General features: G+C 38.6%; 1 protein-coding gene across 4 annotated transcripts in view; it reads left to right on the top strand.

Annotated features, from left to right (window-relative positions):
• Positions 1-520: 520 nt before the first annotated feature.
• enpp1 (ectonucleotide pyrophosphatase/phosphodiesterase 1) overlaps positions 521-17,565 on the top strand; it is a 51,717-nt gene continuing 34,672 nt past the window's right edge. Inside the window, exons 1-3 of one of the 4 annotated variants that reach the window (XM_058393217.1) lie at positions 521-640; positions 1,092-1,235; positions 9,132-9,204. In XM_058393217.1, the coding sequence (XP_058249200.1) occupies positions 1,107-1,235; positions 9,132-9,204 (202 nt within the window). In that variant the 5' untranslated portion in view covers positions 521-640; positions 1,092-1,106. Of the gene's footprint in view, positions 641-908; positions 1,236-7,735; positions 7,862-9,131; positions 9,205-17,565 lie in introns of those variants that run through there. The other 3 variants (XM_058393218.1, XM_058393216.1, XM_058393219.1) reach the window with 3 other exon arrangements.

Genomic DNA, 17,565 nt, shown 5'->3' on the forward strand with positions numbered 1-17,565 from the left:
TTTTTTTCATATCCTGAAGCCTTACACTGCATTTCCCTTCATCGTTTACTCTTTCATCCAGCTCTGAGATTCTTTTTTTTCCTCATTTACTTAGCTTCATGAAGTTTTATTTGATCACATGATGCAGGGTTTTAGTGTTTTGATTCATTTTCTCCACCAATATATTTACACTTATGCACTTCAGTAAGTGTAAGTTCTGAACCTTTTTTTAGGATCTGGACTGCACAGGTCTGAGCCCAGAACAGGTGTGAGCTCTGGGCTTTTACAGCAAGCACGTGAGGGTGTCACGTTAGCCTCCACCCTGTGATTAACTACACTGAATTCCATTTATTCAGTTATATCCAGAGGGCCAAACCACCACAACAGCTAGTTTTGACATGGGTCATGGTGTGGTTATTCCTTTTAGACTAAAAATACTAAACTACACACTTCTGGTGTCCTTCACTTTATACTTGTTTAGAAGAATTCTTTATAGTTCTTCATTATGTGTAAAATATAATCATAAACTCTAGCCATAGTCTGTAGTCTGTGCCAGCAGCAGTCCTGGCCCAGCCCCTGACCACTCCTATTCAACTCGTAATTACACCTCGGAAACTTTTGGTTGACGTCACTGTAACATGTCAGCGCTCGTAGTAAACAAGTAAGAACTACAAATATCACCATTATCTTTTTTTTTTCTTAAACAGTCTTTTGAATTTGAATAGTTTAGCATTAAAAGTTGAATTCGCTCTCAATCTGCTCTTTCATATCATCCACTTGATTCGTAAACGAAATTAATAATTAAACAACTGTAATTCCAGATGTTTTAGACAAGTTACAGAAAGTGTTTCTTTTAATTTCCGAAGAATTTCGTGTGAATGTGGTATATATATAGAATTTCTGAGTCGGAGAATTCCGAGTTGGCGTCATTATGTCTCAGCATGCAATGGGGACAGACGTGACGTCAAAACAAACATATAGAAAAACAGTCCTCCACATGCAGAGTGTCCGAGCGGTGCAGTACAGAGCAGGACGCCTCTGAGGGAAGAGCCACACACTTTATTAGACCTGACGAGGGAAACGGTGTGTGTGTGTGTGTGTGTGTGTGTTAGTCTCAGGCTGGAGTGATGGAAATAGCTGAGAGAGAAGACAAGAGCGCGAGACACGCAGACACACTGCTGGGGACAGAGCGGACAGAGCGGACAGAGCATCAACACCGAGTGGCCAGGGGTAGAGCCGCTAAAATAATCACTGTGGTGAGTCTCTGTACAGTACACACACACACACACACACACACACGAGCACGCGCGCAATCACAGACACACATTCTCTAGTAAATTATTTAATTGTTATTTAATTATTTATGCACTAATTAGTTTAAAATTTGATTTCATCTGTGTTTCAGAAACAAAAAAGTTATCCTACACTGTTTTTAAAAAAAAAAATTATTTTATGAATCCATTTTGGACACACACACACACACACACACACACACACAGAGAGAGATAGAGATAGAGAGAGAAACACACACACACACAGAGAGAGAGAGAGAGAGAGAGAGAACATGTGCTTAACAGATGTTTAGTGATGTTGAAAGATATAATTGATAAGATGTGTTTTTTGTTTTGTTTGTTTTAATGAAGCACACAGTAAAATGTCTATTTATTTTAATGAGTAGAGCTGTATTTATAGAGCTGTATTTAGAGTAGTGTATAGTAGAGCTGTATTTATAGTACTGTATAGTAGAGCTATATTTATAGAGCTGTATTTAGAGTAGTGTATAGTAGAGCTGTATTTATAGTACTGTATAGTAGAGCTGTATTTATAGAGCTGTATTTAGAGTAGTGTATAGTAGAGCTGTATTTATAGTACTGTATAGTAGAGCTATATTTATAGAGCTGTATTTATAGTAGTGTATAGTAGAGCTGTATTTATAGTACTGTATAGTAGAGCTATATTTATAGAGCTGTATTTAGAGTACTGTATAGTAGAGCTATATTTATAGTACTGTATAGTAGAGCTGTATTTATAGTGCTGTATAGTAGAGCTGTATTTATAGTGCTGTATAGTAGAGCTGTATTTATAGTAGTGTATAGTAGAGCTATATTTATAGAGCTGTATTTAGAGTAGTGTATAGCAGAGCTGTATTTATAGTACTGTATAGTAGAGCTATATTTATAGTACTGTATAGTAGAGCTATATTTATAGAGCTGTATTTAGAGTAGTGTATAGTAGAGCTGTATTTATAGTACTGTATAGTAGAGCTATATTTATAGAGCTGTATTTAGAGTAGTGTATAGTAGAGCTGTATTTATAGTACTGTATAGTAGAGCTATATTTATAGAGCTGTATTTAGAGTACTGTATAGTAGAGCTATATTTATAGTACTGTATAGTAGAGCTGTATTTATAGTGCTGTATAGTAGAGCTGTATTTATAGTGCTGTATAGTAGAGCTGTATTTATAGTAGTGTATAGTAGAGCTGTATTTATAGTACTGTATAGTAGAGCTGTATTTATAGTGCTGTATAGTAGAGCTGTATTTATAGTGCTGTATAGTAGAGCTGTATTTATAGTACTGTATAGTAGAGCTATATTTATAGAGCTGTATTTAGAGTAGTGTATAGTAGAGCTGTATTTATAGTACTGTATAGTAGAGCTATATTTATAGAGCTGTATTTAGAGTAGTGTATAGTAGAGCTGTATTTATAGTACTGTATAGTAGAGCTATATTTATAGAGCTGTATTTAGAGTAGTGTATAGTAGAGCTGTATTTATAGTACTGTATAGTAGAGCTATATTTATAGAGCTGTATTTAGAGTAGTGTATAGTAGAGCTGTATTTATAGTACTGTATAGTAGAGCTATATTTATAGAGCTGTATTTAGAGTAGTGTATAGTAGAGCTGTATTTATAGTACTGTATAGTAGAGCTGTATTTATAGAGCTGTATTTAGAGTAATGTATAGCAGAGCTGTATTTATAGTACTGTATAGTAGAGCTGTATTTATAGAGCTGTATTTAGAGTAGTGTATAGCAGAGCTGTATTTATAGTACTGTATAGTAGAGCTGTATTTATAGAGCTGTATTTAGAGTAGTGTATAGTAGAGCTGTATTTATAGTACTGTATAGTAGAGCTGTATTTATAGAGCTGTATTTATAGTACTGTATAGTAGAGCTGTATTTATAGTACTGTATAGTAGAGCTGTGTTTATAGAGCTGTATTTATAGTACTGTATAGTAGAGCTGTATTTATAGTACTGTATAGTAGAGCTGTATTTATAGTACTGTATAGTAGAGCTATATTTATAGAGCTGTATTTAGAGTAGTGTATAGTAGAGCTGTATTTAGAGTAGTGTATAGTAGAGCTGTATTTATAGTAGTGTATAGTAGAGCTGTATTTATAGTGCTGTATAGTAGAGCTGTATTTATAGTGCTGTATAGTAGAGCTGTATTTATAGTACTGTATAGTAGAGTTATATTTATAGAGCTGTATTTAGAGTAGTGTATAGTAGAGCTGTATATATAGTACTGTATAGTAGAGCTGTATTTATAGTAGTGTGTAGTAGAGCTGTATTTATAGAGCTGTATTTATAGTAGTGTGTAGTAGAGCTGTATTTATAGAGCTGTATTTATAGTAGTGTGTAGTAGAGCTGTATTTATAGAGCTGTATTTATAGTAGTGTGTAGTAGTGCTGTATTTATAGTAGTGTATAGTAGAGCTGTATTTATAGTAGTGTATAGTAAAGCTGTATTTACAGAACTGTATTTATAATAGTGTATAGAAGAGCTGTATTTATATTTCTTTTAAAAGACCTTCAGATTTCCAGAGAAAGCACAGAAACATCGTGGCTCTATGGAGAAGTGTGTGGTAGAAGCAGGTTTCTGTAAGCTGAGGCGTCCCTTGGGCTGGGGTGCATTTTTCTTCTCTGTGCAGATTACTGTGATTGTGTCGTGGCAGGTTGGGTTGCCAGATCCACTGTTTTCCGAAAAGAACAACAAACCTGACCTGCTGTTGCTGGAGTGTGGGTGAAGCTCTGGCTTCATTTTGTTTACATGCGAGTTGTAGGAGTCTCACTTTCAATGCTTTTATAAAAAAGAACATGGTGAAAAACACACCCTGGAAACCCTGAGAGATGTGCTTGAGGGCCGTGTGTGTATTACACCACTGTGGTCACATATCTGGGGTCATTATTACATTATTATATCAGCTGTGTGTGTGTGTGTGTGTTTTATCGTGACTGTTTTTATTCTTTAACCAAAAAACAGGGAGAAATTGTTCAACAGCTCTGGTGTAAAAGAATATAATGTGAATGAATCTTGTCTGAATGACTCTGTGAAGCCAACGCTTTAACCGTAAAATATAAACACTGTCTTTCTGTAAAACGCTGCAGTGACTTTTCTGGGAGTAAAGACTGAGCTGAGGAACTAAAAATAATAACACAGACAGCTTGCAGTGTGGTGCAGTCTGGTTTATTTGTGTCTGTGCTTTAGCTGGAAAACCTCAGGGTGTCTCACACACAGAAAACTACTATCCAAACAGCTGAAAGTCTCTGGAGACTGGTGTGTAGTTCAGGTTGACCTTTGATCAGGATTTATTATATTATTAAACACAGACTCATTAAATCATATATGTGACAGCAAAAAACCTGCTCAAGTAAACAACACTTGAGATTATGAGATGATGAACCGGATAAAGACGCTGTGATACAAACTGGGAAATGAAATCATAATTAAAAGCTGAAGTTCTCATCAATCTGCTCATATTAATATGTCCTTTTTTAAAAAAAAAAATCCTTTAATGTAAAGCACTGCTCTTGTTGTTCCAATACTTTTGGAGTGCATGAAACTGATTGCTCTTCTTTTCACTTTAATCAATTAAACTAATTAATCAATAAAATAATTAACAGCTTCACTGAGACTTCCTCCAACGTTCTCACTGCTTACGCCTTGCTGTACACCACAGAATCAGTATGTTGGTGAATAATAATACTCGCTGACTGTGAAAAGAGTTCAGTTTTGTGGAAAGTTTCAGCCTCCAGAACTTTGATGACATTTCAAACCTAGAGCTCACTTCAGCTGAGATCATGATGGACATTATATAATGACTACACGTCCAGATGGCAGTTGTACTGCAGCATATCACATCTGTGCTGAATTTCAGCTTCTCCCAGGTGACCCTCAGTCTAAGTAGCATTTATATCCGACTCCTGAAAACACAGACAACATTTCTGTGTGAAATTCTTCTTATTCTTGAGTGTGAAAGCTGATAAAGTGATGACGCAGAAAATGTTAGTAACAAAGACATCTTTATTGGCCAAGTGCTTACACACACACACACAGGGAATTATTTCCCAGTGCATACACTGTATACACTACACAGTAATAAGTTATCACAGTTATCACACAATTTTTACAATAAAATTTGAAAAAGAAGCTTATTATCTAAATTATGGGGGAAAAAGCTGTTCTCATACTCATTTTTCGTGCTTCAGAGTGTCTGTAGGACCTTCCAGAGGATTCATGGCTTGTGTGTGGGCTCTCTAATGACTCCTTCATCATCTCCCTGTTTCTGGACTGTAATAATCAGGAGGAATTACTGTAGTTGTGATCTGACATCAGCAGCCAGTCCATAAACCCCTTCATCTCGTAACTGCTTGTTTTTCCAAACAGACATCTCGTCTCTCAGCTCGCTCCACGATGCTCCCTCACTCCCTCAGCTGCACTTGTTTGATTCATTAATCAGAAGTACAGATTAGTTGAAGTCTAAACTAATTAAGTACATATTTAGATATGTGTTGTAGTAAAGCGTAAGTGGCGAACACTTAACTCTCGGCTTTTTTAAAGTTATATATAGCAGTAGATTCACCAAACCTTCCAGTTTACACAAAATTCTCACAGCAGCAAGAAAAATCTTAAAGGATTCTTGGTTACAGTAATCAACAGTCACATGCTGTTTTAACTAATAACACACAAATCAGTGTATTCTTGAAAATGTTATTCAATGGAAAAAAGTTAGGTGGAACCTAACAGTTTGCAAACCTAGCAACCCTGAATGAAATGGAAAAAAAAAAGATTAGAGCTTGTGTGTGTGGTTTCGAGCTAGAAAAAGCACTAAAGTTTTTAGAGTTTGTTTTTCACAAGAGGCATCTGCTAATGTGAACCATGCCTCACAAACAAGAGCTCTCTGAGGAAGTAGGATCAAGAGAGTTACAGAAAGTTCTTTGAAAGAGAGTTCTTTCAAAGAGCATCAGCATTCATCTATCCATCTGTCTTACACAAAATGTCTATTAATGTAATGTCTATAATGTATTGAGTCACTCTTCTTTAAAGTGGCATCCAGACAGGGAATGGCTAAAGATTTGAAGAAATGAATAGAACTGGGTAACGCCTCTGGAAAATATTACACATGTGTGGGTTCGATAATAGAAAACAAAAAAAAACAATAAAAGAAAAAAACATTTGTGTGAGCGTGAGGTTTACCAATGACCATGGTGACACACCACAATTCTCTGGGAAAAATATTTAGTGGATTGAATTTTGGCAGGAACATGCAGAACTGTGTCTGGTGCAAACATGCACCACATACCATCAGGAAAACATCATCCAGAGGTTCAGGGTAGTTATGGCATCAGTGCCTGGAGCTGCATTACTGTTCGAGGGAAAAATGAATTCCCAAGAAACTCAGGGGTCAGTGTGGAAGCTGGAGGTCAGTAGATGTTGGATGATGCAGCAGGACGATGATCTGAAACATTGATTTAAATCAATGCAGAATGAATTACAAAAAAAAATGATGAGAGAACCTCAGGAGATCTGTTCACACCAAACACCATGAGGATATGTTCGAGCTGAAGCAGTTCTGTGAGGAAGATCGGTCTGAAATTCCTCCTGAACGTTTCATCTGCAGCTACAGGGAACACTAGGCTGAGGTTCTGCTGGAGGAGGATCAACTCCTTAAATCCAAGTACTTTTTACACAGCACTGGGAATTTAATAGGATTAGTTTATTGGAGACGTGAAAGATTCTTGTGTATTGTTGGTTTGAGCTCTTTGGGTGATTTTGATGAAGATGAGATGATGTGACCAGACTAGAAGGTTCACACTGTATGAATCTCTTCATTATTATCAAGTTTATTTACATGAACCTCAGCTGCAGGTTAATGTTGTGCTTTCTCGGAGAAAATGAAGACTAGCCATAAGGAGTGTATGAGGTAAAGTGCAAGTCTGAACCTGTAGGACTTTAATCCTCTGCTATTGTCCTCCTCTAATCCTCTAATAGTAAAGCAGTGATGGATTTCTGTTTTAATGTAGATATTTTACTCAAATATCAGAACCAACTTATAATATGTTATAATGTTATAATATAAATATAAATATACTGTTATAATAAATGAGTTTATTATAACAACAGGAGGTTTAAACACTGAAAGTGGAAGACATTACTGTAATAACGTTCACTTACAGATGTAAAGTTATATAATACGAGACGATTTTATACATTATTGTCTGTGAGCTCAGACTGTAGCTTTATGCTTGTTTTAAAACTCGTCTCATCAGCATTATTCAGTTGTTTTTGGATATTTATGCACTAACTAATCAGTTCTAACAGTTAATTATTCTATTACCACACATACACTATATATATAAGAATATAGAAGACAAATACTAAGTAAATAAACAGAAAAATTCTCACATACTTTCTCACACATGCAAGACGAATGACTGAATAACACCACGATGTGTGTGTGTGTGGGTGTGGAAGCACATTCCTCTAGAAGCACATTTGTGAGGTCAGGCACTGATGTTGGACGAGAAGGCCTGGTTCGCAGTTTCCGCTCTAATTCATCCCAAAGGTGTTCTATGGGGTTCAGGTCAGGTCTCTGTGCAGGTCAGTCAAGTTCCTCCACACCAAACTCACTCATCCATGTCTTTATGGACCTTGCTTTGGTCACTGGTGCACAGTCATGTTGGAACAGGAAGAGGTCATCCCCAAACTGTTCCCACAATGCATGAAATTGTCTTGGTATAAAGCTGAAGCATTAAGAGTTCCTTTTTGGAACTAAGGGGCCGAGTCCAACCCCTGAAAAACAACGCCTGAACTCAGTGATGTAGAGGGGTATCCCAATACTTTTGGCAATGCCGTGTATTAGTTAAATAGAAATCTAACACGTGAACTGTGCCTCTGGTGCTGGAATTGAAATTGAAAATCATCACATTTAATCCAGATAAAAGAAATATTATATCAGCAGATCCTTGTCATATATTTAGACCTGAACTCTTATCTTTTATGCTGAAATCACAGACACTCCGACACTGACACCGAGCAAGGAATTCAAACAATTTGTTCATCTTTTCTTTCGCTTCCACTCCTCCACAAGCTTTGTTACGCCTGTGTAGCTGCGGAATGAGCTTCCACATATTTTAGCATCTATTCCTATATGTAATAAAATTCTCAGCACGAAGGACACAGAAGGTCAGTGATCTGCACAAACATAATCATGATGGAAATTCTATAAACCACAATCTCATTCATAAACATCTCAGAATGGTCACAAGTTTATAATTCAGCTGTTAGGTCCAGTTTTGTGGACGTCACATATCACAATCAAGCACAAACCTCCATCTTCACAGAGTTCCTCCTGAGAACATCTGACAAACCGCAGAGCTCCAGGAAGCTTCAGCAGAGCTGTAGGAGTTCCACAGCAAGAGAAATCTGCTGAAGATCTGAACTGAGAAAAACACATCATGAAACACACATGAAACACATCTGTACAGTGTGTGTATGACTCCCAACTGACCTGAAGGATGATAAAATATATAGAACATTTATGATTCTTATTGATGATGATGGTGATGATTATGATAATGATGAAGATGATGGTGATGATGATGTTGTTGATGATGATGATGATGATGATGATGATGATATTGTTTTTGTTGTTGTTGATTAAGATGATGATGGTGATGTTGTAATTGATGGTGATGATAAAGATGATTATGATGATGTTGTTATTGATGATGATAAAGATGATTATGATGATGATAGTGTGATGATGTTGTTGAAGATGAGGATGATGATGATGATGATGATGTTGTTGTTGATAATGATGATGATGATGATGAAGATGATATTAATTATGTTTCTACCTGTCCCTCAGGTTGCTCTGATCACATTGCTGGCTATAATCCTAGCCGTCATATTTGCCAGGAAACAGCACTCTACTGTAAACGGTAAAGATTTTTATTGTTACCCACTTCATATGAAAATTTATTCTTAAATAATATACTTAAAAAAAAAAAACATTTTGCAGTCAGGTCTTTTGGGCTATAATGCTGTGGATCTGATCACAGATGGAGCTGGAGATCTGACCACAGATGGAGCTGGAGATCTGATCACTGCTCCTGATTCTGTGGCTCATCAGTCATTTCATATCATATCAGTTACCTATCATCAGCAGCCGGGTTGCCAGATCAGGCAGAAAGAGTTTAAAAACTGTAAATGAATATTAAGTGTATATATAGACAACAGACAGCAAAGTCCAGTTACACTGTTCGGTGGATTGGTCAGAGAGTTAATAAGCTGTGTAATGTTAATAAGCTGAGAGTTCCGAGAGTAGAGCTCTATATAAATTAGCAGCAGTTTGAACCTGGGTGGATCTGCAGCATTTAAAGTGTTTAGCAGAAAAAACAATTCACTTTCAGCTATAAATTTATATCTTAAAGTTTCAACCAACAGAAAACAGGACAGCTGGACTGTGCTCTCTTTATTTAGTTAAAATAAAAAAGCAGGTGTTTAAGAGGGAAAACTGCATTCTGTCATGAAGTAGAAAAAAGTGAGGTTCAGTGTGGTGAGGAGAAACAGGGTAGAGGGTGAGGTAGTGTGAGCTAGCGTAAGCTAATGTGAGCTAGTGTGAGGTAGTGTGAGGATTAGAAATACATCATTTCATTAGAGTTACACTAGGAGAACAGAGAGCAGGAGGATTCCTGTTTGTTAAAACTAAATCTCAGAGTATTATAGTGTGTGTGACACTACCTGGGTTAGTGTCACGTCTGTTTACTCTTCAGTACCAAAGCAGGGAAGGTTCTTTGTGTCCACTCAGGGGTTTATGGCAGATCATTCAGGCGGTATGATGTAATGATTTCATCATCACTCGTCCGAGTGAACCCTGGGATTAGTTGTTCCTCACAAACACAGACCAGACGAGCAATCTCTATAATCCACACAGCAATCTGGAATGATTTACTCTCTGATATTAACCCACGCTCCCTGAAACTCCGCCCCCTCTCACCCGCTCTCGATCTGCTTTCAGTCACAGCAAATGGTTTAGAGGTCTCTGGAATTTGCTTTAGAGTTCTCAGGAATTTAAATCTATCATTCATCATGAGGGGAAAAGGAACAAAGATTTTAACCCCAAAATGAGTGAAAATGGTGGAATTTTGAGTAGCAGAACAGTGATCGTGTTGGTGAGAGTTACACAAGAAAAATATGTACAAGAATTCAACAGAAAATGTTTTTTATGATTGATGCTGATGTTATTATTATTATTATTATTATTATTATTATTATTCCACCCTCCTATGCTTTCCTTAAACATGCTCATTTTCATTTTTTTTCTGGATGATCAAATAATTTACTGCGATTTAAAATCATCATAGTGAAAGATCTAGATCAGAGAAGCTGGTGTAGAAGATGACGCTCTTTTTAAAATAAAAGTTTACCTCATCTTTCTCATTTCTTTGTCTATAAAGTTCCAGGTAAAACACTGAGTGACCAGTGAGCTAAGCTCTGATCAGATCAGACATCAGATCAGGAATCACACTAAAATTAGTAATTATAAATCATTCATTGTTTTGTTTTGTTTTATTTTCCATCAGTTATTATGTTCTAATGTTTTAATATTGTGGGGTAGTTTTGGTTGAATGGCTTTAACTTGTTTTAACTGGTCATTGTTTTCACTTTAATAACTTTACAGTTAATATTATTTTGAATAATTTTGACCAGGTTGTATGGGTTTGACAATATAGGGTTTAACACGACATGAAGGTCGAGAAGTCTGGGTATGTTTGTTAACTTTGTATTTAGTCTGAACGTCCTGTGTAGAGCGAGTGACAGTGATAGTGACGTCAGTCTGACAGGCCTTCTCAGCAGTAGGAAAAACTTGGACAGAAGTGCCAAATTTGCAGCAGCCAGGGTTTGAGCTGTGCCCAAGGCCGTCGTGCCCAGTTACAGACATGTTGATACCTCGAGAAGAATAGAGCTCGTCCCTGAGCGCAAATAGAGCGCGTCAAATGGAAGCGATAGTTGCAGGGGAGATAGCTAGAATTAAATATGCAGTAAGATACATAAGAGAACAGTTAGTACAACATTTAATAAAAAGAATAATGATGATTAAAATTAAGCAACAAAAGATGGAGCCGCGGCCCTGAGAACTTACACATGCATGTTCAAATGAGCTACTTGATGAAAGTGAGCTGGACAAAGTCCTACTGATTAGGGTGAAAACGCCCATATTTTTTATATAATAATTCTCGAAAATTTTATTATAATGGTATTCGAAAAAGTTACAAAGTAAAAGATAATGGTGTTCAAAAAGAACCTGATGTTCCAAAAAGAAAATAGGTGGGACTTTCTCAGCAAAGAGATGTTGGCTTGAAACATATGAAAAGATAAAAGGACTGTGTTTTGAGATGTTTTGTTAGAGGTTGTTGGGATGTTAATTCATGAGCAGCTCAATTCTTGTAACCAGCGCTGATTGCAAATAAAACCTTGTATCTGCATTCATCCAGTCTGCATGATCCTTAGTTAGAGTCTTGCTCAAACTGAGCTGTCAGGTCAATGTGGAGTTGGAGTCAGATAATTACAAAGTGTTAGCAGAGTGGTGTTAGATGGAGGGCTTTTTGTGTTGAACAGAATATTTTTTCCACAAAACATAAAAAAATGTGTTTAAATATCAGGAAATGACCACTTTAAGGCCAAAATGTGCTGACCATCACAATACGATTTATTCTCCTCTCTTTCCTGTTATAATCATCAGCTCCTCTCTGTTCTTCTGAGAAGGTTCTCCACTAGATGTTAGGATTCATTCAGCTAGAAGATCATTAGTGAGATCAGACTCTGATGTTGGGATGTTGAGGAGACTCCAGTCTCATGTGATGTAAGCATAGAGACAGACCAGCTTTAGGATGTGATGTAGGCATGGAGAAGGGCTTTAGGATGTGATATATGCATGGAGAAGGGCTTTAGGATGTGATGTAGGCATGGAGAAGGGCTTTAGGATGTGATATATGCATGGAGAAGGGCTTTAGGATGTGATGTAGGCATGGAGAAGGGCTTTAGGATGTGATGTAGGCATGGAGAAGGGCTTTAGGATGTGATATATGCATGGAGAAGGGCTTTAGGATGTGATGTAGGCATGGAAACCAGCTTTAGGATGTGATGTAGGCATGGAGAAGGGCTTTAGGATGTGATATATGCATGGAGAAGGGCTTTAGGATGTGATGTAAGCATAGAGACAGACCAGCTTTAGGATATGATGTAGGCATGGAGAAGGGCTTTAGGATGTGATATATGCATGGAGAAGGGCTTTAGGATGTGATGTAGGCATGGAAACCAGCTTTAGGATGTGATGTAGGCATGGAAACCAGCTTTAGGATGTGATGTAAGCATGGAGAAGGGCTTTAGGATGTGATATATGCATGGAGAAGGGCTTTAGGATGTGATGTAAGCATAGAGACAGACCAGCTTTAGGATGTGATGTAGGCATGGAGAAGGGCTTTAGGATGTGATGTAGGCATGGAAACCAGTTTTAGGATGTGATGTAGGCATGGAGAAGGGCTTTAGGATGTGATATATGCATGGAGAAGGGCTTTAGGATATGATGTAGGCATGGAAACCAGCTTTAGGATGTGATGTAGGCATGGAGAAGGGCTTTAGGATGTGATGTAAGAATAGAGACCAGCTTTAGGATGTGATGTAGGCATGGAGACCAGCTTTAGGATGTGATGTAGGCATGGAGAAGGGCTTTAGGATGTGATGTAGGCATAGAGACCAGCTTTAGGATGTGATGTAGGCATGGAAACCAGCTTTAGGATGTGATGTAGGCATGGGGAAGGGCTTTAGGATGTGATGTAGGCATGGAGACCAGCTCTAGGATGTGATGTAGGCATGGAGACCAGCTCTAGGATGTGATGTAGGCATGGAAACCAGCTTTAGGATGTGATGTAGGCATGGGGAAGGGCTTTAGGATGTGATGTAGGCATGGAAACCAGCTTTAGGATGTGATTTAGGCATGGGGAAGGGCTTTAGGATGTGATGTAGGCATGGAGAAGGGCTTTAGGATGTGATGTAGGCATGGAAACCAGCTTTAGGATGTGATTTAGGCTTGGGGAAGGGCTTTAGGATGTGATGTAGGCATGGAAACCAGCTTTAGGATGTGATTTAGGCATGGAGAAGGGCTTTAGGATGTGATGTAGGCATGGAGACCAGCTCTAGGATGTGATGTAGGCATGGGGAAGGGCTTTAGGATGTGATGTAGGCATGGAAACCAGCTTTAGGATGTGATTTAGGCATGGGGAAGGGCTTTAGGATGTGATGTAGGCATGCAGAAGGGCTTTAGGATGTGATTTAGGCATGGGGAAGGGCTTTAGGATGTGATGTAGGCATGCAGAAGGGCTTTAGGATGTGATTTAGGCATGGGGAAGGGCTTTAGGATGTGATGTAGGCATGCAGAAGGGCTTTAGGATGTGATGTAGGCATGGGGAAGGGCTTTAGGATGTGATGTAGGCATGGAGATGGGCTTTAGGATGTGATGTAGGCATGGAGACCAGCTCTAGGATGTGATGTAGGCATGGGGAAGGGCTTTAGGATGTGATGTAGGGATGGAAACCAGCTTTAGGATGTGATTTAGGCATGGGGAAGGGCTTTAGGATGTGATGTAGGCATGGAGAAGGGCTTTAGGATGTGATGTAGGCATGGAAACCGGCTTCAAGAGGATATAAAAAGTCTAGATATAAAATGATTTAAAAAGTCTACACATATACACTATATTGCCAAAAGTATTCGCTCACCTGCCTTGACTCGCATATGAACTTAAGTGACATCCCATTCCTAATCCATAGGGTTCAATATGACGTCGGTCCACCCTTTGCAGCTATAACAGCTTCAACTCTTCTGGGAAGGCTGTCCACAAGGTTTAGGAGTGTGTTTATGGGAATTTTTGACCATTCTTCCAGAAGCGCATTTGTGAGGTCACACACTGATGTTGGACGAGAAGGCCTGGCTCTCAGTCTCCACTCTAATTCATCCCAAAGGTGTTCTATCGGGTTGAGGTCAGGACTCTGTGCAGGCCAGTCAAGTTCATCCACACCAGACTCTGTCATCCATGTCTTTATGGACCTTGCTTTGTGCACTGGTGCACAGTCATGTTGGAAGAGGAAGGGGCCAGCTCCAAATTGTTCCCACAAAGTTGGGAGCATGGAATTGTCCAAAATGTCTTGGTATGCTGAAGCATTCAGAGTTCCTTTCACTGGAACTAAGGGGCCAAGCCCAGCTCCTGAAAAACAACCCCACACCATAATCCCCCCTCCACCAAACTTTACACTTGGCACAATGCAGTCAGACAAGTACCGTTCTCCTGGCAACCGCCAAACCCAGACTCGTCCATCAGATTGCCAGATGGAGAAGCGCGATTCGTCACTCCAGAGAACGCGTCTCCACTGCTCTAGAGTCCAGTGGCGGCGTGCTTTACACCACTGCATCCAACGCTTTGCATTGCACTTGGTGATGTATGGCTTGGATGCAGCTGCTCGGCCATGGAAACCCATTCCATGAAGCTCTCTGCGCACTGTTCTTGAGCTAATCTGAAGGTCACATGAAGTTTGGAGGTCTGTAGCGATTGACTCTGCAGAAAGTTGGCAACCTCTTCGCACTATGCGCCTCAGCATCCGCTGACCCCGCTCCGTCAGTTTACGTGGCCTACCACTTCGTGGCTGAGTTGCTGTCGTTCCCAAACACTTCCACGTTCTTATAATACAGCTGACAGTTGACTGTGGGATATTTAGGAGCGAGGAAATTTCACGACTGGATTTGTTACACAGGCGGCATCCTATCACAGTTCCACACTGGAATTCACTGAGCTCCTGAGAGCGACCCATTCTTTCACAAATGTTTGTAAAAACAGTCTGCATGCCTAGGTGCTTGATTTTATACACCTGTGGCCATGGAAGTGATTGGAACACCTGATTCTGATTATTTGGATGGGTGAGCGAATACTTTTGGCAATATGGTGTATGTTAAAATGACAAATATGGGTCTAGAATGATGACATGAACTTGATGTAGACGTGTGATTGAAGTCGTCGTGCTGAAAACTGAAATTCTTTTTCATCTTCAGCTGACTAGCAGATACCTGAAGGTTTTGCACTGAAATTCACTGGTATCTGAAGCTCAACTAGTTCTGATTGAAGAAGAGCAGCTCTAAAGCGTGATGCACCATGGGGATGGGTTTCTTCTGGTCTTGTGCTTTTTTTTTTTTTAGTTCCATACATACCTTCCTTTTGGACTTTTCTCCTCAGACCACATCACACTTTGGTGGAGGTGGAGTTACATAAGACATATGGGGCATATGAATAATAGATCTCATGTTTTTCTATGATGAAGCTCAGTGGAACCTTAGACACTGTAGACTAAGACTTATATAGACTTATTTTAAATGGAGAAGGTTTCCGTCTTCCTTTAAGAGGAAAGTCGTTCATAAAAGTTATTTCCATTAAAATGATTTCAGGCTATTTACGGTCCCAGAAGCTACGCACAAATCTCTTGGCACTGGAATGGAGATGGTTTGTGTCATTATTAATCCCGAGGTCATTCATTTGACTAGAGCTATTTCAGTTCCGTGAACTCAGACATTCAGTTATGACACACACCAGTAATGAGAGACAGTTGAGGAAATTTTGAAATTGGCCTGCAGCTGATTAATGGATCATGAATATTCTTCTTCAGAAGATCACTGAAGGGAAATCTCTGTCTTCAGGGAACAAGTCATGGTATGCAACAAACCATCAAATAACCAGACAAGAAAGGACAGATCTGTGAAGGACATGCAGAACAAAGCTTCATCAGTTAAGGAGCTGAGCTTGGTTTACTCTGGCATGGTCAACTGGTCAGTTACAGGGAAAAGAAACAGGATGAAACTTTATGTGGCTTGGACGAACTTTCGGTCCTAGCTTTGTGTTGTTTTTTGTGTTTGATCTTTATGTTGTATGTTTATGTAGCACCAGGTCCTGGAGAAACGTTGTCTCATTTCACTATGTACTGCGTCAGCTATATGTGGTTGAAATGACAATAAAGCTTCTTGAAGCGTGAAATCTTGAAGGCTTTTACATTTTTTTCTCCATTTCTTTTCAGTAGATTATAATCAAACACTAGGCATTTGAAGGCATCTACACGATTATGTATGCAGATCAGTCGAGATATCACTTCCCTTCATTCTGAACTGGGTTTTTGGTTAGAACTGAAGTTTTCTTGTGAATGTTCATTTAGTGTTTATGTTTCTCATGAAATCTCACGATGCAGCTCCACTGACTCTGATTAAATGACTGAAACACATCAGTTTTGATCGGGAGGAAGAATAAACACATCACTGGGCATTTTCTGGAAGTGTGTGTACCATGTGTGAATATCTCAGCATGCCTTCCCTGGACTTCAGGTACTTTCAGGAAAGCAGGAATGTAGGTGAGGTCAAGTTTCTTTAAAAAAAAAAAAAAGAACAAAAAGAATGGATGACCATCATTACCTGAGAGAAGGACACACTGTTGGACGAGTGAAAGGAGCACAAATGTTATGATATTATTTATATTAGTATTTAGGCAGCTTTGTGTGTGTATTGAGATTTAGTAATGTTTCAGTAGTCGTTTGTCAGAACTTGAGGATGCATGCTATGATGGTGGTATTTCAGGAGTAAATTCATGCCTCGAGGCTTTAATTTTTTTAAGATCACAGTGTCAACACCACATTTATTTATTCTTTACCAAATAACTAGTGTGTTATTTTAGTGTGCATTTGTATTACTAAAAACAGTAAGATATGCAGTATTGTGTTAAATGGAGTGCATTGTACTGCCCTAGTGTATATATAAAGCTAGACTTGTCCACCAAAACTGGGCGGAGTCACAATCACGCCTTCTCATCAAGACCTGAATGAAGCTGTGTCCCATGATCCATTTCCATTTTTGGGAGAAAAAGAACTGATGTTAATTATAAAGATTAAAATCTTCAGGGTGGATTTCCTATGGTTTACTGCTGTTGCTGTCTTTAATGACAGAAAACACCAGCGAGAATCATGGGATAAAGATTTCCACAGAGAGTAAAGATTGTAGTGGATGTGGTTTTTCTGAGAAAATCCCGTCTTCAGTTAGACTCTTACTGTCTGCTCATGATATTTACACACTTTTTTATAGAAAATTATTAGCTTATTCAGCTATTTATAATAGCTAATTATATACTTATTCAGCTATTACCCTCGCTCTCCGACAGGGAGGTGTTTAGACGTACATATTTATAACCATCACTGGTATTTGAATATAAATTTAAACAT

This window comes from Hemibagrus wyckioides, linkage group LG06 (assembly GCF_019097595.1).
Source record: "Hemibagrus wyckioides isolate EC202008001 linkage group LG06, SWU_Hwy_1.0, whole genome shotgun sequence".
In the NCBI taxonomy this organism is placed as follows: Eukaryota; Metazoa; Chordata; class Actinopteri; order Siluriformes; family Bagridae; genus Hemibagrus; species Hemibagrus wyckioides.